Consider the following 23,103-nt stretch of genomic DNA (forward strand, 5'->3'; position numbering starts at 1 on the left):
AGCATGAGCAAATGGGGTTTATTCCAAGAATGCAAAGCTTGTTCAACATTCAAAAATTAGTCAACGTCGAGGCCGGGCGCGGTGGCTCAAGCCTGTAATCCCAGCACTTTGGGAGGCCGAGATGGGCGGATCACGAGGTCAGGAGATCGAGACCATCCTGGCTAACACGTTGAAACCCCGTCTCTACTAAAAAAAAATACAAAAAACTAGCCGGGCGACGTGGCCGGAGCCTGTAGTCCCAGCTACTTGGGAGGCTGAGCCAGGAGAATGGCCTAAGCCCGGGAGGCGGAGCTTGCAGTGAGCTGAGATCCGGCCACTGCACTCCAGTCTGGGCGACAGAGCCAGACTCCGTCTCAAAAAAAAAAAAAAAAAAAAAATTAGTCATTGTGGGCTATACTGAAATAAAACACCTAATCATATCAATAGATGCAGAAAAATCATTTGACAAATTCAATATGCACTTATGTTGAAAACTTTCAAAAAAACTAGGAACATAAGGGAACTTTCTTAATGTGATAAAAGGCATCTATTAAACTTACAGCTAAATCATATACAATGATGAAGATTGAACATTTTTGCTTTAAAATTGGAACAAGGTTCAAGATTAGAATAAGATTTTCATCACTCCTATTTAAGAGAATACAAGAAGTCCTAGTCAGCTCAATAAGGCAAGGGAAAGAAATAGAAGATATACAGATTAGAAAGGAAGTAATAAAACTGTCACTATTTGCAGACAATATGGTTTTCTACATAGAAAGTTCAAGTAACGTACCAAAGAAAAAAAATCTCCTAGAGCTAATAAGTGAATTCAACAAAGTCACAGGCTACAAGATCAATATTAAAAACTAAATCACATTTCTATATACTATTAATAAAAATTGAAGGTTGAAATAAAATACCATTTATAATAACTCTAAAAATAAAATACTTAGGTATACATATCACAGAATACTTACAGAGTCTGCATGTTGGAATACTGTTGAATAAATTCGAAGAACCAAATAAGAAACACATATTGTACTCATGCAATAGAAGACTAAACATTGTTAAAATGTTAATTCTCCCCAAATTGATAACTTTATTACAACCCCAGTAAAAATCCCAGCAGAATTCTCTTTAGTTATTGACAAAATGATTCAAAAATTTTTATGGAAAGTCAAAGAAACTAGAATACACAAAATAATTTGAAAAAGAAAAATGAAGCTGGGAGATTCATACTGCCTAACTTAAGACTTATGATAAAGTCACAGTGATCAAAACAGTGTGGCATTTGCAAAATGATAGACACATAGAATTGAGTCTAGAAGTAGACCTACACAAATGTGTCCAATTTATTTTTTGACAAAGGTGCAAAGATAATTCAATGGAGGAAGCATAGGTTTTTCAACAAATGGTGATAAAACAACTGAATAACAACTGAATATATATATAAAAATATTTTTTGAATATATATATGAAAATATTTTTTATATATATATTCAGTTGTTTTATGTATGTAAAAAAGTTGATTTTTGTAAAAAAAAGTTGTTTTTTATGTATATTAAAAAAGTTGTTTTTTATATATATATTCAGTTGTTCAGTATGTAATCCATACTTTTTAGTATATACAAAAATTAACTTAAAATGGTGCATAGGTCTAAGGGTAAAATATAACATTTAAAAACTGTTGGAAGAAAATGTAAGAGAACATCTTCAAAATCCTGAGTTTTGCAAAGAGTTTTTAGACATAACATCTAAAGCCTAATACATTAAAAAAATGCTAAATTGGAATGCACAAAATTAAAAACCTTTGCTCTGTAAAAGACACTGTGAAGAAAACAAAAGGCAAGCTAAAGACTGGGAGAAAATATCTGCAAATAATATATCTGACAAAAGAATATCTAGACTATGTAAGGAACTTTGAAAATTCAACAAGAAAACAAACTCTAAAACAATGAACAAAAGACTTAGAAACTTTACCAAGGAAGACATATGGATAGTAAGTAAGCACACAAAAAGATGCTCAACATTATTAATCACTATGGAAATGTGAATTAAAGTCACAACGAGATACTTTTATATGTCTCTTAAAATGGTTAATACAAAAACAAAACTGACAGTATCGAGTACTGGCAAAGACCTCTCATACATTAGTGGTGGAAACACAATATGGTAAAGACACTCTGGAAAATAGTTTGGCATTTTTAATAAATTTAAACATACCCTTGTCCTACATATTTACCATAGAGAAATGAAAATTTAGGTTCACCAAAAACGGGTATTCGAGAAATTGTAGCAGCACCATTCATAATTGCAAACACCTGGAAACAACCCAAATATTGCTCACTGGGCAGATGAATAAACAAGCAGTGGTACATCCATTAAATGAAATATTACTCAACAACAAAAAGGAAGAAACTAGTGATACTCTTGACAAAACTGATGGATTATGCTAATCAATGCATTATCATAAGTGAAAGAAACAAGGCTCAAAACGCTACAGATTGTAGGATTTCATTTATATGGCATTCTGCAAGAAAGAACCTTATAGGGATAAAGGTAATATCAGTGGATCATGGTTACTAAGACATACAGGTGGGGGAGGATTTGATTAAAAGGGGCCACTTGGAAGAAATTTTTGGAGAGAGGGGATCATCTGGTCTCCTGATTGGGGTGATTGTTATACCAGTCTATGAATTTGTCCAAACTCATAGAACTGTATACTACAAGGGATTTTTATCATATTAAAATTTAAAATATTTACAAAAATAATGGAAGATCACAAAATGGGAGATTCTTTAAAAAGGCTTAAAAATCCTCTGAAAAAATGATCAAAAATGCCTAGATGAAAACACAGGGAATTTTTCAAAAAGTGGGTGAGAAATTTGTGAACAATGATGAGGTCAATGGGCAGAGGATGACACTTAGTTTCCATACATGTTGTTCACAGCAAAAAACAAAACAAAACAAAACAAAAACCAAAAAACAAGAAACAAACAAACAAACATAAAAACAACCAGCAGCCCTTGTGTCCTTCAGGGTAGCATTCCTTCCAGCGACCACTAGAGGCAGCACAGAGAAGCTTAAAGCCCCTACGTAAGCCCAGAAGATAATCCCCAAAATGATAATAGCCTCCTCCTCTGCCTTTGGAAATTTTTCCGAGGGCACACTTGGCAGTTCTGGGCCACTTCCTCTGTTTAACTTACTTGGGTTGTGGGTGGCAGATAGAGCAGAGTGATGTGACAGCAGAAGCATTCCAAGTGGGTGCTTGAGGTGGTGTAAGTTTTGGGTATCTGCCTGAGCCCAGGAGACCCTGCATTGGCGAGTGGCCCGGGTTCCCAGGCCTCTCTTTAGGGTGACTGATGGGATGTGGGGCGGAACTTTCTGAGTGAGCAAGAGCCTCTGCTCAGGCTTCTTCCCCTCTCACTGGCGCCTGCAGATTGGAAAGCAGAACGTGGGATGGGACGGGAAGTCGGAACAGCACAAAATTGAACTTGCTTAGTGTGGCAGGTGCATGGGGGCCTGGGGGAGGCGGAGGGAAAGAAGGAAGAGAGGCTGCATGTGGACCGATGAGAACAAAGAGAAGGTCAAAGGGCCTGAGCAGACAGCAACCCATTTTTACCTCGTTGCTCATTTTTGTTTCATTTTTTTCTTCCTCTCTTCTTTCTTCTCCTCTCTTTGACATTCTCTACCCCACTCCAATCCCACCTTTTCCCTCTTCTCTTATGCTTTCTGTATGTCCTTCCTTCCTCTCCTCACCTCACAACAGTCAGCAGAATAATGTGTATTCACTTGATGTGATAGGGAGGGACCACAGGAGCTAAGGATGATGTATTTGTTTCCTGTGACTGCCAAAACAAATGATCACTAACTGGTGGCTTAAAAAAAAACACAGTTATTCACACAGTTCTGGAGGCCAAAAGTCTAAAATTAAGGTGTTAGCAGGGCCACGCTGCCTCTGGAGCATACAAGACAACAGCCTTCCTTGCCTCTTTCAGGTGCTGGGGGCTCCAGGTTCCTAATTCCAGTCTCTGCCCTTCCACTACACCTGGTCTTCTCCCCTTTGCTCTTTCTGTGTTTCCTCAGCAGTGGCAATTAGTTGACTGAGTGTATGTGAGTGATTATCCAGGATCCACCTAGGTAATCCAGGATGATCTCAAGATCCTTAACTTAATTATAACTGCAAAAACCTTTTTCCCAAATAAGGTCTTATTCATAGGTTCTGAAGGTTAGGACGTATCTTTTTTAGGTCCATTCCATCCACTGCAGATGAGATCCCAGTCTCCAGGTAACATTCAGTTCTTCTGTCCTCTGTCATTCAGTAAGCCAAAGAAGTACACATAATTTACTGGTCCTGTACTTAGGGAACTGAAAATCTGGTTGGAGATCCATAATAAATCCTTTCTCTCTCACACACACACACACACACACACACGCACACACACACATACACACGCACACACACACACAAACTTCCCAAAACCATATCATGAGAGTTGAAGAATATAATAATGCGATAATATCATAACATAAATGTGTTAAAAAGCAATCTAGTTGGATAAATAAGATTAGCATATGTCTCTTAATTAGAGACCAATTAAACCAATAACATGGTCAAAAAATGAACAAAGAATATCAACAGAGTTCACATAAAAATATATAGAAATGTTCCAAGAGATGCTGAAGCTCACTTATAATAGAAATGCAAATTAAAACTACTCTAAGATATATACCATTTTTTACCTATTAAATAGTTAAAATCCAAAAGTTTGAAAAGACTTTATTTGGCAAGGGTGTGAGGAAATAGCTCTTTCATACATTGCCTGTGAATGCTGTAAATGAGCACAACCCTTATAGATACAATGTGACAGTATCAATAAAATTTATCTTTAAAAATCTGTGGGTCAGGCACAGTGGCTAACGCCTGTAATTCCAGCACTTTGGGAGGCTGAGGCAGGCAGATCACTCGAGCCCAGGAGTTTGAGAACAGTCTAGGTTGTGAAGTAGAGATAGTGAAACCCCATTTCTACTAAAAATAGTAGAGGTGCAGAGGTGTTGGTGGTGTAGTGGTTAGCATAGCTGTCTTCCAAAAAGGACAAAAAGTAGCCAGAAATGCTAGTAAGGACCTGTAGTCACAGCTACTTGGGAGGCTGATTTGGGAGGACTGATTGAGCCTGAGAGGTTGAGACTGCAGTGAGTCATGCCACTGTACTCCAGCCTGGGTGACAGAGCAAGACTCTTGTCTCAAACAAACAAAGAAACAAAAAACTGTAAAATCTATACTCTTTGACCTAGGATGCCTTCTTCTAGAATTTAGTCTTACAGATACACTTATCAGATGCAAAATCTATGTTCAAATTATTCTATCTAGCATTGCCTTACAGAGCAGAATATTGGAAATAAACCAAAGGTTTTGCAATAGGAGGCTGGGGTTATGCCTGTTAGTAAAGGCACAGAGCTCCATGGGCTGGAGTACAAGGGAAGTCTTATGGAAATGATGAGTCCCAGGGCTCAAGCTTCCCCTTCATTGCCCTTGTCTGTCACTCTTCTCAAAAACAATCATCTTCCAACCCTATTGTGTGTCTCTACAGCCCTGATCTGTTCCTGACCTCAGCTTCTGCAATAGCCTTCAGCATATCATGGAAAGACTGAGAAATTCTCTCTGAGGTCTATCACTAAGGAACATATTGAAACACATGCCCACTCTTTCCCAGAGGCTATCCCCATCAGGCTGATACAAACATGCAAGCCCCAAATCCATCACAGCCAATAAAGCTATTCACTGCTCACAAGGGTCTGCATAAACAAACATGCAGTTACTTGGTAAGACTCAGTGGTGACCTTCCGGCATTTGGCATCAAAGAGCCTGATAAACCCTGAGTCTGTATCCTTCAGAGGAATATAGGTAAATGCTTGCACACACACACACACTCACACATTCATACACACACATTTGCAACACATTAACTCTAAAGTCCATTAGGAATCGATTTGCCAGAAAAGGCCTCATCATAAATTGCCCCATTTCAATGTCTTTGTGTTTCCAGGCTCTGAGTCGATCATTTTTGGAGCAGAATCAGAGGCTAATGAAAACAAAACAGAACAAAACAGGCCAGGAGCAGTGGGTAATGCCTGTGATCCCAGCACTTTGGGAGGCCAAAGAGGGCAGATCTCTTTGATGCCAGGAGTTCAAGACCAGCCTGACCAACATGGTGAAACCCAAGCTCTACTAAAAATACAAAAATTAACTGGACATGGTGGTTGTCACCTGTGGTCCCAGTTACTCGAGAGGCTGAGACATGAGAATCGTTTGAACCCCGGGAGGCAGAGGTTGCAGTGAGCTGAGGTTGTGCCACTGCACTCCAGCCAGGTGACAGAATGAGACCTTATCTCAAAAAACCCCAAAGAACAACAACAACAAAAAACCCCTCCAAAAATCAATAAAGGATTTGAATTCAGAAGACTCAAATTTTTAGGACTTACTAGCCATGAAACCTTGAGTAATCACTTAATTTCTTGGAGATTCCATATTTCATCAACAACATGCAGAGAAAAGTAGTATCTGCCAATTAAGTCAGATTTTGTTGCTTGACAAACCACCCCCCAAACTTAGTGGTTTAAAATGCCACCAGTTAATTTTGTGCACAATTATGCAAATCACCAATTTGGAGAGGGCTCAACTGGGTGGTTCTGGTCTCATCTAGATTCTCTCAAGCATCTTCAGTGAGTGCCCCGGTTGGTTGGTGGTGGACTAGTCTCAGGAGGCCTCAGAGGGACAGCTGATCTTGGCTTCATGTGGTCTCTGTCTTCCAGCGGGCTAGCCCAGACCCATCTAAAGTTGGAAGTAGGGTCCAAAGAGAGAGTGGAGGCTGACAAGACCATTTGAAGTCTGGATTTGGTGTTATAGACTGCATTGTGTCATCCCAAATATCCTATATTGAAGCCTTAACCCCCAAAGTGGCTGTATTTGGAGGTAGGGCCTGTAAGAAGATAATAAAGGTAAAATGAAGTCATAAAAATGGGGCCTTGATCAGATAGGACTAGTGGCCTTATAAGAAGAGGAAAAGTCATCAGGGATCTCTCAGCACACACAGAGAGGAAACACCATGCGAGGACACAGTGAGAGGGCAGCCATCTGCAAACCAGGAAGAGAGGTCTTACTAGAAATCAGCAATAATGGTACCTTGAACTTGGAATTCTAGCTTCTAGAACTGTGAGAAAATAAATGTCTGTTGTTTAAGCCACCCAGTCTGTGATATTTTGTTTTGGCAGCTCGAGCAGACTAATAGACTTGGAGTTGGCATAATATCACTTCTACAACATCTATTAGCCACAGCAAGTCATGAGACTAGCCCCACAGACAAAAGCGTAAGAAACAGACTCCACATTTTGCTGGAAGGAACTGCAAAGTCATGTAGCAAAGGGGTGTGGATTTAGGAATAATCATCAAATATGCCTGCCACAAACTTCTTGTATGGATCACATAAATCATGGGTATGAGAGTGCTTTCTAGATTGTAAAGCCCTACAGAATGTCAGCTATGATCAGCATTCTGGCCTGCTTGTCAGGAGTTGTGACTACTTCTCAGCTACTAGGCCAAGTGGAGTGGATTGTAGATGCTTCCGCATGGCACATTTTCCTCAGGGAGTTTTTGTAAATTGTTGCCTAATGAATGAAATCCTTTAATTCTTCTTATTAACCAGAGAGGTAGTTATGGTTAGGACAATGTATTAATGTATTTTCACACTGCTATAAAGAACTGCCCCAAACTGGGTAATTTATAAAGGGTAGAGGTTTAATTGACTCACAGTTCAGCATGACTGGGGATGCCTCAGAAAACTTATAATCATGGCAGAAGGCAAAGGGGAAGCAAGGCACCTTCTTCACAAGGTGGTAGGAAGGCTAATGAATGCAGGAGGAGATACCAAACACTTCACCCCTATGATCCAATTACCTCCACCTGGTCTCTCCCATGACACATGTGGATTATAGGGATTATAATTCAAGATGAGATTTGGGTGGGGACACAAAGGCTAAACATATCATTCCATGGCTCCTCCCAAATCCCATGTCCCTTTCACATTTCAAAACCAATCATGCTTTCTCAACAGTCCACCAAAGTCTTAATTCATTCCAACATTAACCCAAAAGTCCAAGTCCGAAGTCTCATCTGAGACAAGGCAAGTCCCTTCTGCCTAGGAGGCTGTAAAATCAAAAGTAAGTTAGTTACTTCCCAGATAAAACTGGGGTACAGGTATTGGGTAAACACACCCATTTCAAATGGAAGAAATTGGCCAAAATGAAGGGGATACAGGCCCCATGCAAGTCTGAAATCCAGCAGGGCAGTCAAATCTTAAAGCTCTGAAATAATCTCCTTTGACTCCATGTCTCACATCCAGGTCATACTGATGCAACAGGTGGGTTGCCATGGTCTTGGGCAGCTCTGCCACTGTGGCTTTACAGGGTACAGTCCCCCTCCTAGCTGTTTTCATGGGCTGGAATTGAGTGTCTGCAGCTTTTCTAGGTGTACGATGCTAACTGTCAGTGGATCTACCATGCTGGGGCCTGGAGGGCAGTGACCCTCTTCTCACAGCTCCACTAGGCAGTGCCACAGTAGGGACTTTGTGTGAGGGCTCTGACTCCATATTTCCCTTTCACACTGCTCTAGCAGAGGTTCTCCATGAGGGCTCCAGCTCTGGAGCAAACTTCTGCCTGGACATCCAGGCATTTCCATACATCCTGTGAAATCTAGGCAGAGGTTACCAAACCTCAATTCTTGACTTCTGTGAACCTGCAGGCCCACCACCACATATAAGCTGCCAAGCATTGGTGCCTGCACCCTCTGAAACAATGGCCTAAGCTATATTTTGGCCCCTTTTAGCCATGCCTGGGACACAGGGCACCAAGTCCTGAGACTGCACAAAACAGCAAGGCCTTGGGCCTGGCCCACAAAACCGTTTTCCCCTCCTAGGCTTCTGGGCCTGTGATGGGAGGGCCTGCCATGAAGCCTCTGACATGCCCTGGAGACATTTTTCCCATTGCCTTGGCAATTAACATTTTGCTCCTTGTTACTTATGCAAATTTCTACAGCCAGCTTGAATTTCTCCTCAGAAAATGGGTTTTTCTTTTCTATCACATCAGCAGGTTGCAAAATTTCCAAACTTTTATGCTCTGCTTCCCTTTGAAACATAAGTTTCAATTCCAAACCACCTCTTTGTGAATGCATAAAACTGAATGTTTTGAGAGCACCCAAGTCACAATTTGAATGCTTTGCTGCTTAGAAATTTCATCTGCCAGATACTCTAAGTTATCTCTCTCAAGTTCAAAGTTCCACAGATCTCTAGGGCAGGGACAAAATGTCACCATTCTGTTTGTGAAAGTCTAGCAAGAGTCACCTTTATTCCAGTTCCCAAGAAGTTCCTCATCTCCATCTGAGACCACCTTAGCTTGGACTTCATTGTTCATATCACTATCAGCATTTGGTCAAAGCCATTCAGCAAACCTCTAGGAAGTTCCAAACTTTTCCACATCTTCCTGTCTTCTTCTATGCCCTCCAAACTGTTCCAACCTCTGCCTGTTACCCATTTCCGAAGTCACTTCCACATTTTTGGGTATCTTTATACCAGTACCCCACTCTACTGGTACCAATTTACTGTATTAGTCCATTTTCACACTGCTATAAAGAACTGCTCCAAACTAGGTAATTTATAAAGGAAAGAGGTTTAATTGACTCACAGTTCAGCATAGCTGGGCACACCTCAGGAAACTTACAATCATGGCAGAAGGCAAACAGGAAGCAAGGCACCTTCTTTATAAGGTGGCAAGAAGGAGAATGAATGAAGAAGGAACTACCAAACACTTATAAAACCATCAGATCTCATGAGAACTCACTCATTATCACAAGAACAACATGGGGAAAATTGCCCCCACAATCCAATTACCTCCACCTGGTCTCTCCTTTGACATGTGGGTATTATGTGGATTATGGGAATTTAATTCAAGATGAGATTTGGGTGGGGAGAAAAAGCCTAATCATATCAAACAGCAAGCCTGCATTTTTATAGGTAGAAAATCCTAAAAATAAATATTTCAATGAGAATCTCACTCAATCAGTTTGAGAACAGGAAGTCTGATGGTCTGATGAATAGAAGAAAGGAAGGACGCAAATCAGATTGGATTTAGTGAACTTGTCATCCACACTTACCACTTCCCTGAGAGACTGAAAAGCAGGCTGCTGACTCAGGGGTGATCTGTGGCTACAGCCTTGGACTTTTTCCCATTGAAAGAGCTTCCCATGTGTCCTAAATCTGTGCCTAGGTTCACAAGCCTTCCTCTGCAATAGATTGATTGCCAGAGGAAGAGAACATTGTCATTCCCTGGTTATCTCCTGTCCTCACAGAACTTACAAGCAGAACCCTCACTGATAATCATTATAAAGAGAGGTAATGCTGTAGGAACAGATAGACTGGCCAGTTAGTGCCTCCGTCCCAACTGAGAACAAGTTAACTTGCACAGCACAGCACATTTCAGCATTCTCCCACTGGGGAGGCTAGACATGGCCTCTGGCTTTGGAATGGAAGCAACTTGTCCCCAGGAAGTGAATCTGTGTGCCTTGAGAACTCAAAGAGGTTGAGAAGATGAGAGGGTAAGGAATAGGGCTTGCGGAAGAGAAAAACACTAGTTTGACATGCCTTTAGGATCTCCAGGGAGATGTCCCACTCCATTTAGTGCTGCTTCAGACTCTGTGACTGCTCTTGAACTCTAAAAACTTGATTAGGTAAGGGGCAGAACATCACACTCTGATGGTCTCCTACCTGTTGACTCAGGTACGTGTTGGCCCAGAAACAAAGAGGGTGAGTTGCTCAGGATGTGGAACATCTTTAATGCCTCCAGGTAAATAACACTATCTGGTATGTAATTAATTAGCCAAAATATCTTGAAAGGCTCCTGAATGATCCAACACCAGTCTCCAAACTATTATTGTTTTTACTACACTGTATTACAGGGCAAACTTAAGATCCTATTTTCTTTCTGCACCTACAGTATAATTCATTGCCTAGGACCTAATAGGCACATTGAATAATTGGAAGAGTTAATAAACTCAATACATATTTGATGAATACATAAATAAATGAGTATTTCTTTATATGCCATTCATTTATATGAATGACATCACCAGGGCTTAAGCTTTTGAAGTATGTGAAGCAGTAATAACATCTCTGTCTTCATTTTTGGCTCCAAGGCCATCATACAAAGGCCTGTGTGTACTATGTACTTAATAAGTAATTGTTGAATTGCACTGAAATTATAAAGCCTGGAAATTAAATATTACAATGCAAAAATGAAGTGTTCCCACAATTAAAGAGTGCAATGGGTAAAATTCTACCCTTAACTCCTAAGAAGCCCTAGCTGTGTGTCCCTGTAGACTGAAAAGAATTGACTTCTTCCCTCCAAATAGTCCTGGGTCCTGTAGTCTTGGCTATACTAGAGTCTAGAGTCGGCAGTGGCCACAGCTTCCCTTTTCTGATTATATCCAACAAGGGAGTGTGTGGGATGCCATAGCACTTCCTTTCAGAACTCTCATGCCTTTTGGAACCCTCATTAGGCTACATCTCCTGCTCTGTGGTTGTCAAGGCTCCCCTGCCTCAAACTCTCCCTGTAATTCCTGAGAACTGTCCTTATAATAGAAGAAACTTAGAATACATCCCAGGGTGAAGATGTGAGCAGCTGCCTTCAATCAAAACACACTCTTCGGCAAACTCAGCTTGAGACAGACTTTCTGCAACAGATGGTTGGCCAAGGCTCTAGGCTTTAAAATGCCCCCAGGGACCTGCCAAGGAGCCACCTAAGGCCTATCTTAATTTCTCACCATCATTGCCTCTGTGAAGCCATCCTAACAAAAAGTTCCCATCCACTGTAGAAGTGAAGAGCTTGAGTAAACCATGTGGATTGTGAGAATGGAGCTGCTTTCTTGTCTTTCTTCTGTTTCTAGGATAAGAAATGCAGGGAGAATGGTGGTTCTTAGGTCTTTAGAGATTTTATTGTTGAGAAAGTGGTGTTCTTTTAAGTACCCTAAGTAATGCCTAAATATAGCTGAAACGCACCATGGCATTTCCCCATAAAGCCAATTGCCTCTTCATTTCTCTATTTCACCACCTCCTTGGAAATCTGGGAACACTTTAAATTCATTCACTAAACAATCTCAGGCTCAGGATTCATTCTTGGACATAAAGATGACAACATAGAGTCCCACTCTCCTTTTTTATCATCTCAGGAACTGAATGTGTAGTCCCCGCTTTTCCTCCATCTCCTAGACCTTCTCCTGTGTCAACTGTCCTTGATTTTTGGAACAAAGACATAATCACAGTTTTCTAAAAAGGAGACTTATTGAGATTCCTAGGAAGTGGATCCTCCAAATTCTAGATAGTTTTTAAATGAAAACATTGAAATAGTTCCTTCAGGCCAACTTTAACCCATTATTCAAGAGTAAGAATTTAAACAGCTATATTATTGAGGACTTTTAGTCTGTGTCATTTGTCTTTGAGAGATATGCTTTTATGTGCACTGAGGTCATACAAACACCATGAAGTGGTGTTTTCACATCCATTTACTAACAAGGGAAACAGAGCCAGAGAGGCTAGTTAACTCCGCTCAAGTTCTGTTTATATATGGTTGCTCAAGCAGCCGAAGTGTTCTGAAAATCACAGGAAGTCTGTGAAGAAAGAGCATATCTCAAGAGGCTCATCAGGCTCCTGAGCTCTTGGAAAACCTAAACCCCAGGAGGGTTTCTAAGTGGTAGAAGGAATATGTTCTAAGACCTGGAGGTAGAAGAGAGATGGTGGTTAATGAACTGAAATGAGCCTACTTTCACTTGAATGGAGAGTGGTTTGGAGAGATGGCAGGGGGAGAGAGAGAGAGAGAGAGAGAGAGCTGGAGAGAAATGGGCAGATGCTGAACCAAGTAGAGCCCTTCAAGAACTTTAAATGATCTTGAATTTTATTTTGAGGGGATTGTCTCATCAGAGTGTGTTAAATAGAAGGAGATGTCATAAAACTGATGCAACCTGGGCTACAGGAATACAAATTTCCTCCCCATACTGTATTAACTTAGTGATATTTCCTATGATATTTTTATCCATGAAGCTCAAAGCATTTAATGATTAGTGCTTTAGGACCTACTGGTATACAATAACCAGCAACTTTTGCTGGTGGGGCACCATGGCAACTTCTCAACCAATCAGTGGGTCATGGCCAAGTCACTTCCAATAAGATTTGAGGGTTTGGAGGGAAAAGGGGGGATCTTCTTTGAGCACTCTGTCTCAGTTCTAGGGGTAGTGGCTGCTCATTGGCATGAGCAATATATTCTTTAGGGTTCCCTTTACTTCTTAGCAATCAATCCTTGCTATATGTAATAGTTGTTTATATTAAATATACTTGTTCAAATTACTATGTGGCTTCTCTGTCCTGATTGGACTCTGACTGATTCACAACCCCCAGACATTTCTCTATCAGGCAGACATAACCTGCTTCCCCAGAGGAAAAAAGATTGTGGCCCTACTAAGAGCTACATGCTAGCTGCTTGTTCTATCTGAAGGGTCCATTTCCTTGTAGATTAACCAGGAGTTCATGAAAGTTCATAAGGAATGAACATTGTCTCCTGAATTTTCCTGAGCCCCATGACTAAAATGTGAGAGACATGAAATCATATTTATGTGCTATAGTTCCTGCTGGGGGATAACACAGGCTTGAATGTACTACTCATAGATGTGTGTCAACAGAGTGATCAGATCTGCTTGGGAGAAGGAGGCCCATAGCAGCTAAACAGAAAGAGCTGCTTGAATCTTGAAGGCTGATTGAGGATTTGCTAGGCAGGTGGTGGGGAAAGAACATGCCCAATAGAGGCAATAGGATTGACAGATGTTTGCAGACATAGCAAGGCACAACCATGCATCAAGGGTTGTCTGTCATGTGGAATAGTTGGACATGGTGAAGGGGTTTGACCTTATCCTGCAGGATTTCAAACAAAGTATGGAGAATAGTGAAGAAACAGTTGTCTTCAGGCCCCTGTGCCTGGAGGGAATGAATTCCTGACCTAGGACATCAACGGGAACGGAAAAAATGAGTTTAAACAGAGTAGACAATCAGGCTGGTTGACAGAATTTTGGACCCTGAAGAGCTAGTTATGAGGAACAAATGAAGTAATAGACATGAAAGCACAGTTTTTGATGCCAATCGACCATAATAAGATATCTCTTCCACAATTTGATTCTGAAAATGAATAATGAGGCTTCATGTTCCTAGATAGCACGATTACCCCAATCATTAGGCCAAATGACAGTACAGTGGTGGTGGCATCCATAATGCAGTTTATGCTTCTCAGCCTTCCCTCCCATCACCCCACCTAACAATCAGTACTGGACAGCTGGTGCCTTTTTTTTCAAAGTAAACAATGAACATTGTATGGGTTTACTTTTACAACGAGTTGCTCAGAATAGGAGAATACTAAACCAGAGTTTTAGAGCAGGAATGTAAACTAATTCCCCAGTTTTACACAAGAGTAGACTAACACCCCTATCACCTAAGATTTACCTAAGAGCAAGTCAGAGAGAGGACTATATTCAGGTGTCTTGAAAACTGCAGTTTTCTGCTGCTATCCTTGTGAGGTATCAATCAAGGGGTATGCTTACTGACTGGCTGCTAGAAAGAAATGCCTAATTCAGTACATTTATAACTCAAGGAAAATTCCTTCTTTCTTTTTTTTTTTTTTTTTCTCTTTTTTTGAGACAGAGTGTCACTCTTGTTGCCCAGGCTGGAGTGCAATGGTACGATCTTGGCTCACTGCAACCTCCACCTCCTGGGTTCAAGCGATTCTCCTGTCTCAACCTCCTGAGTAGCTGGGATTACAGGTGTGCACCACCATGCTCAACTAATTTTTATATTATTAGTAGAGACGGGGTTTTACCATGTTAGCCAGGCTGGTCTCGAACTTCTGACCTCAGGTGATCCACCTGCCTTGGCCTCCCAAATTACTGGGATTACAGGCATGAGCCACTGCGCCCAGCCACAGGAAAATGTCTTCTTAAATGTCACATTGAGATCCAGCATTGGTCCCATAATCCCTACTCAACCAGCAGGTGCATCAGTGTCTGGTTCTTCTTAGGGTTAGGGATCTTCAGTTTCTTTAAAATGAACCTTCCTGATTTTAGGGCCATAAATTTTTATCTCCTGTGTAAACAGTCTTGTTCCATACCTCAGAAATAAAGACACTCCATTCATGGACCTTATTATTGTAGAAGATTATGCCAACAACTTTGACATGATAATTATGAGTCTATCATTTCATCATCTGTAGTACAATTTTGTTTGAAAGCACAGCTGATTTCCTTGCTTTGAATTCCCAGAAGGACGGCTTTTATTCCACTGCCCATCTTACTTATCATGTTTGACAGCTATTGCCATTTCTAAATAAATGGTCAACTGTCTTCTTCTAAGGCAAAGTCTGATAGTTTCCTTAATCCTATCTGCTTAGTGGTCATCTTCTCACCATGAACACTGTTCATCCCATGTTGCAAATCTGCATGGTCTTCTTCTAACAAAGTGACTGGCAACACACTGTGCCTGCAGGAGTCTGGGGAGGCCCATGGGCCTCCTAGCAGCCCCTCTTCTGTGTCCCTGGGACTCATGGGAATGCATGTGCAATGGCTTGGAGGCAAGGTAAGAATGGGGTCAGGGAGTACAAAGAACAGGTAAGAAGAAACATGCTGCAATGGGACAGCCAGCCCATCGGTGACAAACTTTGCTGTGGGTTCCACACTTGTTTCTAGTCTACGATATTTATTTTTTGTTTTGCTTTTTATTTTTGAGACAGGGTCTTGCTCTGTCACACAGGCTGGAATGGAGTGGCGCAATCTCGGCTCAGTGCAGACACGACCTCTGAGGCTTAAGCAATTCTCCTACCTTAGCCTCCCAAAGTGCTGAGATTACAGGTGTGAGCCATCACACCCAGCCTTAGACTATGGTATTTGTATGTTGACATCCAAATGTATAAAATATCTCTGGTCCCACTTTTTACTTGTCATGGAGGTAAACATGAATTTATCTCAACAAACAATCTCCCACATTTCTGTTATAATGAAACCCTCTAAAAATAAAACAGACTTGAAGAAACCTGTCTTCCTTACTATATCATGCTAGCCTTTTATGTGCTTGTTTTTAGTCTGATTGACACTTCTCAGCTGGGGAAAAAGAATATTCTTTCTTTTTTCATAAAAGGTATCTTGGGGTCACTGGATGTAAGTGTCCTTTCACTTATTTCTTTCAAGTTTACCTTTCCTTTGAAATTCTGTCTGCTCATTTTTAGTATTTGTTTCTTTCAAAGCACCCAAATATTCTTCTGCGCGTCTCGGGAAAAGCACTATTTTTGACAAAGCTTTTAGTCAATGCTCATTAGGTTTCTATTTCCCTTCTAAGGACTTGGCAGGACTAGAATTGCTGAGTTCATATAATGTTTCAAAGCAGCAAAAATATTTCCAGGTGTTATATACTAAAGCAGAACATCCTAATTGCATATGTAAAATCGGGTTTGTGCTTTTGAAATGCAAGTCAGAATGTGCTGAACAATAGAAGTACAGACACAAAGAGACGTTCAGGTGACCTGTAATATGAGTCACTGCCCAGCCACCAATTTTGCAAGGAGAGTCACTGGGGCAAAAACTACCCTTTGTATATAATTATAGTGGTTACAAAAGTATTTAGCAAATACACTGCTAGAGTTTTGTTCCTTTTTTTCCCATATCTTTGGAAGCATAGTGTTAAAATTTCTGAAATGGCTTCCAAATTTGTGAGTGAAATTTCATTTGTAAGGTAATTTAAAGAAAAGTCTGACTGTAAATTTAATTCAACTTTTTTTACTATAAATTATCTCAAGGTTTAAAAAATTTAAATCTGTATATATTATTGGAATGTAATTAAACATCTGTAAAGCACATAAATCCCAGCAAGACATACCAAGACTGATATTCTCTCATCTTCCTTATGATCTTTCTATCCCACCAATTTTGCTTGGTTTCTGATTTCACTAAGTTGGGATTAAATCAGTGTATTCCCCCCACTGCATAATTTAGGACTGCTTTAAAACGATGTAATTACAAACCTCAGTGGCAGATTGTGAATTGCATTCACTGTCATAACTGCATTAGCATGGTTTAAAATTCTCTCAGAACAGTGGGGTAAAGATGTTATGTTAATACGGTAATAAGTTCTATTGCTCTACTGTATGTCTGCTATTGATTATCTGCAGCAATTGTAGATTTGGATGGGATCCAAAATTAAACACAGAACCTTGAAACTTGCCAATGTTTTGTTCATCTACGGTAATTTTAAAGAAAAAACTTCTTTAAAACAATAAAACTGGATGAAAAGGTTAGTATAGGATTTTAAACTTATGTAATTGCAGACTCAATTTTATAAATTACCTGTAGAGTCCTGATCTATCGGTCTTCCTGAAGCAAAGAGAGAACATTTTGGGTAGTTACCTACTCTAATTTTGATTACTTTCTACAGAGTGAAATTAAAATACTTCTTGAGCATTTTCCAAAGCCTTATTTGACAACATTTCCTATATTCACTCCCATTGCTCTGCCAACCCACAATTCTGTCCCTTATCATGAATTCCTTTTTCATGCCAAGTCTCAATTCCCTCTTCTTTTTCTGAATCTAAAGATAGCAGGCCCATTTAAACTGAATATAGTCTTCCTCATCCAGGAAGCCCACCTGGATGAGATTTTGGTCACATACTTTCCAGTTTTAAGTATACAATGAAAATGTCTTTTCATGCTTAAAAAAGCCCTCTTACATACTTTCTCTGTTAATTTAAGGTGCTCATAACTTCTAGATAAACACTTTCCTTCAGTGTAAGGCCTTTGGTATGTGGAAATTCATGTATCAAAATTAGCTCTATTATTCTGCTGGTACTGAAGCTTGATTCATTAATTTAAATTCATTTCAGCCATCTTCACCAAATTTCTTTAATTTCTTTGAACAATTGACATGTTTTGCTACTTTATAAATTACTAATTTGGGAGAAACAAAAAAATAGCTTGTCTACATATAAAAATCGAGAAGCTATAATTAAGTTCCTGCTTGTCATTATCTACAAAGATATACACTTTGATCAATATAATTTCCCTGCCGTGCATTTCTGGGTGTTTATAAATGAACTGCATTGTGGTGGGAAAAGATCCCAGTGCCTCTTAACGACTACAATAACTCTCTTGTAATTTTCTCAAAGGAAATGGTATTCGTTTACTCTTTTTCTTGAAGTTCATAATACAAGCAAACAGATTTTTGTTAAGAATCTTCAGGTTGGTAGATCTAAAGGGTCTGAAACTAGATAAATGCATACTTTAAAGAAATAAGCTTTTAAAGCAAAGGGGTGGGGGAAAATCCCCCACCTCTTTAGCTGCACAGAGTTCAGTCTTTCTTTTTTTTTTTTTTGAGATGGAGTCTCGCTCAGTTGCCCAGGCTGGAGTGCAGTGGCACGATCTCAACTCACTGCAACCTCCACCTCCCAGGTTCAAGCAATTCTCCTGTCTCAGCCTCCCAAGTAGCTGGGACTACAGGTGCCTGCCACCATGCCCGGCTAATTTTTGTATTTTTAGTAGCGACAGGGTTTCACCTTGTTGGTCAGGCTGGTCTTCAACTCCTGACCTCAGTTGATCCACCTGCCTAGGCCTCCCAAAGTGCTGGGATTACAGGCGTGAGCCACCGCACCTGGCCTTGTTTTTTAATTTTAGACAATCGTAACTTGAACAATAGATACCGAAAGGGATGTATTACTAGCATTGTAACTTACCACAGTCTATGAAAATGCACTGAATTTAGGAATAATGAATTGGTACCTCTCTCCCTTCCTTGAATTTGGCTGATAAGTAGGGATATCTGGCTAACAGGTTCCAGTCCGGGTGTTGCTGGTTTCCAGAAATATTCTCTTCCCCGCCGCTTTCCAATAATCACTGTTATGTTGTGTGGCAAATGATTAACTCTCACCTCGGACTTTGCATGCCTGCTTTTAAGTACGATGGGTTTCAGTCTTGGAATGGAAAAAACAGAAAAGTCACCTTAAGTCTTACAGTGCAAGGGTTTTAATAGTCCACGCTAAAATAGACGGTACAGTTTTGTAGTTTAACATTAAAAGCAATCCTGCCTTACCTTAAAATGCTTCTACTTAAGAATGTTTTTTCCTCCCCCACTCCTTCACTTAAGGTATACGTCTATGGAGGTACCCCTAAAGTGCATTTCTCAGGCATTAAAAACAGCACTGTGATTTGCTTTCCACAGAGTCTTAAATAACAGCCACCTTCTTCATTTGAGAGGCTACAGAGTTCAAGCTGAGTTGTGACAGGAGCCAGGGGGCCAGGGTCCCACAATAGCTTTTTGAAAAAAATAATTATGCCACAGGTATCTTCTCTTACCACAAATAAATATTTAATGCATCCTTGGAATCATGCAATATTGAGAACCCAATTGACGCTTCAATTTCCAGAAAAATAAAATCATGAAGGCATTGTGTAAATATTCTGAATTTGGTGGAATGAGACAACACGTAAGGGGGCGGGCCTGAAGTCTCGGGTTTGGAACTGGGGGCTTGGGGTAGTGCTGGGTAGACAGTCTTGGAGCGCGAAGGCTATTGGGGCTATTGCTTGTCCTCGTGGGGGTCACCAGGGAAGTCCGCCTCCTCCGGGGACCTGCCCGCCTCCGGGAGCAGCGTGGCGCGCACTTTCCTCTTCTCCTTAAAGCGGCCGGAGCGCGAGATCTTCAAATTGCGGCGGCTGCTGCCGGATTTGTCCCCGTATAACTTGTCTGGTTTGGGGGGCTCGCCGGCGCCCCCGAGGAGATTGGGGTGCTGATTCTCCCGGGAGCTGCTGGTGCAGTCCGGGCTGGGCGGCGCAGGTGGCGTGGGCTCCCCCGGAGCGGGCTGGGCGGGAGGCTGCACCCCCACTGCAGCTTCCTTGCTTTTCTTTCTGCTGTTCGTGAGCGATTTCCACCAGGGGCCCGAGCTGCCCGCACTGCCGCTGTCCGCCATGGCCGGAGGGCCTAGGGGCTCCCGGCACCCAGATGGAAGGGCCAAGGCGGCCCCTCCCTCCACGTGGTCTCCGGCCGTTCACTCCACCCCTTCCCCGGCTTGCCACACGTGGGCTGCGGGGTGGATGCTGAGGCAGCGGCCTGTGCTGGGGAAGAAAACAAAACTTGGTTACTGCGTTGGTTGAAGTCATGTGCCCCCCAGTCCCATTTCCTCTCCCTTGTGCTGTCTGGCACCGGATCGGCTAGGGTGGAGAGACCCAATCCCGTAGCCACGTAGCCCACATTAGAGTTAAGACGCCACGGCGCCCCGTAGGGTGCTGGCGGAAGTGTCTTTCAGGGCACCATCATCTGGTCTCCAGGCTGAGCCTTGAACTCTTTGGCTTCAACCTTTGCCTTGCCTTCAGGGGAAGTGCAGTGCAGTGGTCAGCGTGCACGGGGGACCCAGGGGAGGTACCCAGCCCTCTGGATCAACCCGTCTCGAGAGGGAAAATGACCTGCCCTGTCCACACTGCTTGACTGTAGATGGATGCCCAACGGTGACCCATCCGGCCCAGGGCGGCCTCCCTTCGGATGAGCACCTGGGAGGAGGGCGCTGGAAACCAAGTGCATCCTCTCTACAGGTGAACGGTGAGTATTAGTTAATCCATTGTCAAACAGTCAAATTTCCCTGCAAGATTTGCTCCCGTCGACTTTCGTCCCAGGCCTTTTCGATGAGATACTTAGGAGAATTTATATCCCAGTAGGAGAGAAGGACAAGCTTATGATATTTTTGTTTTGGTTCTTTTAAATTCTGCTTTTGACCACTTCTGCCTTGTGACTTTCAAAGAAGCATGTCTAGACTTAACTTCCCTTGAAAACCGCCATCCTTTCTTTTATTCCCCAGAGCCCAATCTTGCGTCTTTTTGAAGTCATCCCCCGGCTGACGGTTGAGATGAAGCCAAGCGGCATCAAATGGCCTCTTCCCTTAGTTTTGTATTAAAATATGCAGAGAGTCTGTACGACGCAGCTCAACTCGGGAGAATTCCAGTTACAAAGTAAAGGCTTCTCTTCTTTTCCTTGTGCAATTCCCTCCTCCCAAGGAGAAAGAACGCAACCAGGAACTCCGAAACAACGTGCTTCTTCCCCACGCTCCTAAGACGCCCCAAGCCCCGCTCTGCGAAGCGAAAGGCCGCTTCTGAGCACTTAGGTGCTGGTACAGCAAGCAAGACTCTCAGCCCACTTTCTGTGCGGGGTCTCTTGGGCGCTGCCACCAGCAACGCGCAGGATTCGCCTGCGCCGCGGCTCACTTCCAGGTTTCCGCTCGGCTCCTTCCCAGCCCACGCGCCGGGCGCTCCTGGGATTGGCGAATGCGCTGGAGAGGGAAACTTCGGCGGTGTTTGTTGTAGGAGGTTCTCCTCCCGGAACCGCCAGGGAGAGGAAGTCTGATCGCCTACGGGAGGCGGCGGGGCGGCCTCGGCTGCGCCCCGAAACCGCTGCACCAGCTCCTCCCCAGGATGCCCTGAGGACACACTCGGGCAGCGACTTGAAAACAATACGAGAAAAATCGGCCAAAAGTTCTTTCGGTACAAAAGGCACCCACGCCCTCAGGCACAATTAGCAACTGCGTCTGCAAACATCCCATTCCCTCCTACTTTGCAGATCGGAAAAGCAACCCCTACCCCCAAGTCATTTACTAACAGTGGTGGTAAGGTGTCCTGATGCTGCTTTCTCTCCTCTAACCTACAATTTCTTCTTCACAATTATCAACTTTGTGAGCACGGAAGGGCTTTGTACGAATTGCGCAAGGAAAAGATGGCAAATTACACAAAAGCACAGAAAACGGAGTTCTGGAGCGTCCGTGGTTTTCAGCCTCTCTTAGGGCGCCGGGAGGCGGGTACCTGGGAGGTACCAGGCAGCACCCCAGGGTGACCCCCGGCGCCAGGCTCTCTCTCGGCGGACGCCGAACCACCCCCAGTCGCTCACCTGCTCGGGCTTCACAGGACCCCGAGGCCCCGCGCGGTGAACTCGGCCGACAGCACCCAGGGGGCGCGCTTGGATTAACCTGGAAGCCGGGGCTGGAGTCCCTGGGCGCAGACTTGGAGAGGTCAGGCTTCTGGAAAGTGTACAGGTCGGAATTCCCGCAGCCCAGCTAAATCAAGTGCTGCTGCTGGTCTCCTCCGGCACCTCCAATTTCTGTGCGTTGCGGCGGAAGCTCGGGGCTCGCAGCGCAGTCTGTTCAGGTCGGAGGGGGCGGCGGCGAGGGGCTGCCAGACTCGCTGCCCGGGGTGAAGGTCCAGGCCGGCTTTCCGGGCTAGTAGTGTTTCATTCGCCGGCGCGTCCCTTTTCCCTGCTAGCACCGCCCGGGAGCCGGCTGAGAGATGGGACCCTGGCTGTTCACTCTGGCGCATCGAACTTGCCTGCGCGTCCGTAGGAACGCAGAAAAGACATCTGCCCACCTGCTGGTTATTTACCAAGTGATTCGGGAAACCAGGAGGCTGGAGCAGCTGGGGGAGAAAAGAAAATAACCCAGGAGGCGGTCACCGCTGCCACAGGTGCAGGTAGGAACTTCGCGTTCCCGCCCTCCAGGGGAGGAGATTGGATCAGGCTGGCCAATCTTGCCTGGATCAGGCCAGCCTTGAGGTGTTTGATTGGAGAAAAGCTGTGCAGCGCCGCTCCCCCGACCGACTCCTTGAGAAGAAACGGCGGAGACCTGAGGCCGAGGCGGTAGGTGGGCTCTGCTGGGTGAAAGTTGCCGCAGCAGCTCTTCCTTGGCCCCTTCCCGGTTTATTTTCCCCCTTGTTTTCCGGGTCCCGGGATCCCAAGTTTTGTAACTCACGGGAGCGAATCCACACCCGAGCAAAATGTTCGTTTCAGGCGCTCTTAGTTGAAAGGCTGTAAAGTTATTAACAAGTCCGCTGTGTGCCAGCCAGGCGCCGTTGCAGGCTCTTTCTGTGGATTAAGTCATTTATTTCTCACAGCAACCCTAGGAGGTAGGTGGTATTATTATTATTATTATTATTATTATTATTATTATTATTATTCTCACTCGACAGGCGAGGAAACC

General features: G+C 42.9%; 1 protein-coding gene across 3 annotated transcripts; it reads right to left on the bottom strand.

The window, feature by feature from the left end:
• Positions 1-19,103: 19,103 nt before the first annotated feature.
• PRR15 (proline rich 15) lies at positions 19,104-22,589 on the bottom strand. 3 transcript variants are annotated; one of them, XM_023225933.1, is made up of 2 exons: positions 22,023-22,589; positions 19,104-20,206 (listed from the first exon to the last, which is right to left on the bottom strand). In XM_023225933.1, exon 2 carries the CDS (start codon positions 20,059-20,061, stop codon positions 19,672-19,674), a length of 390 nt encoding a protein of 129 aa, XP_023081701.1. In that variant the 5' UTR covers positions 20,062-20,206; positions 22,023-22,589; the 3' UTR covers positions 19,104-19,671. The 3 variants fall into 3 exon arrangements, with proteins under 3 accessions (XP_023081701.1, XP_023081702.1, XP_023081703.1); XM_023225934.1 differs by lacking the exon at positions 22,023-22,589 and adding an exon at positions 20,639-20,860; XM_023225935.2 differs by having other exon boundaries at positions 19,105-20,201; positions 22,023-22,565.
• Between the last annotated feature and the right edge of the window lie 514 nt (positions 22,590-23,103).

This window comes from Piliocolobus tephrosceles, chromosome 8 (assembly GCF_002776525.5).
Source record: "Piliocolobus tephrosceles isolate RC106 chromosome 8, ASM277652v3, whole genome shotgun sequence".
Lineage (NCBI taxonomy): Eukaryota > Metazoa > Chordata > Mammalia > Primates > Cercopithecidae > Piliocolobus > Piliocolobus tephrosceles.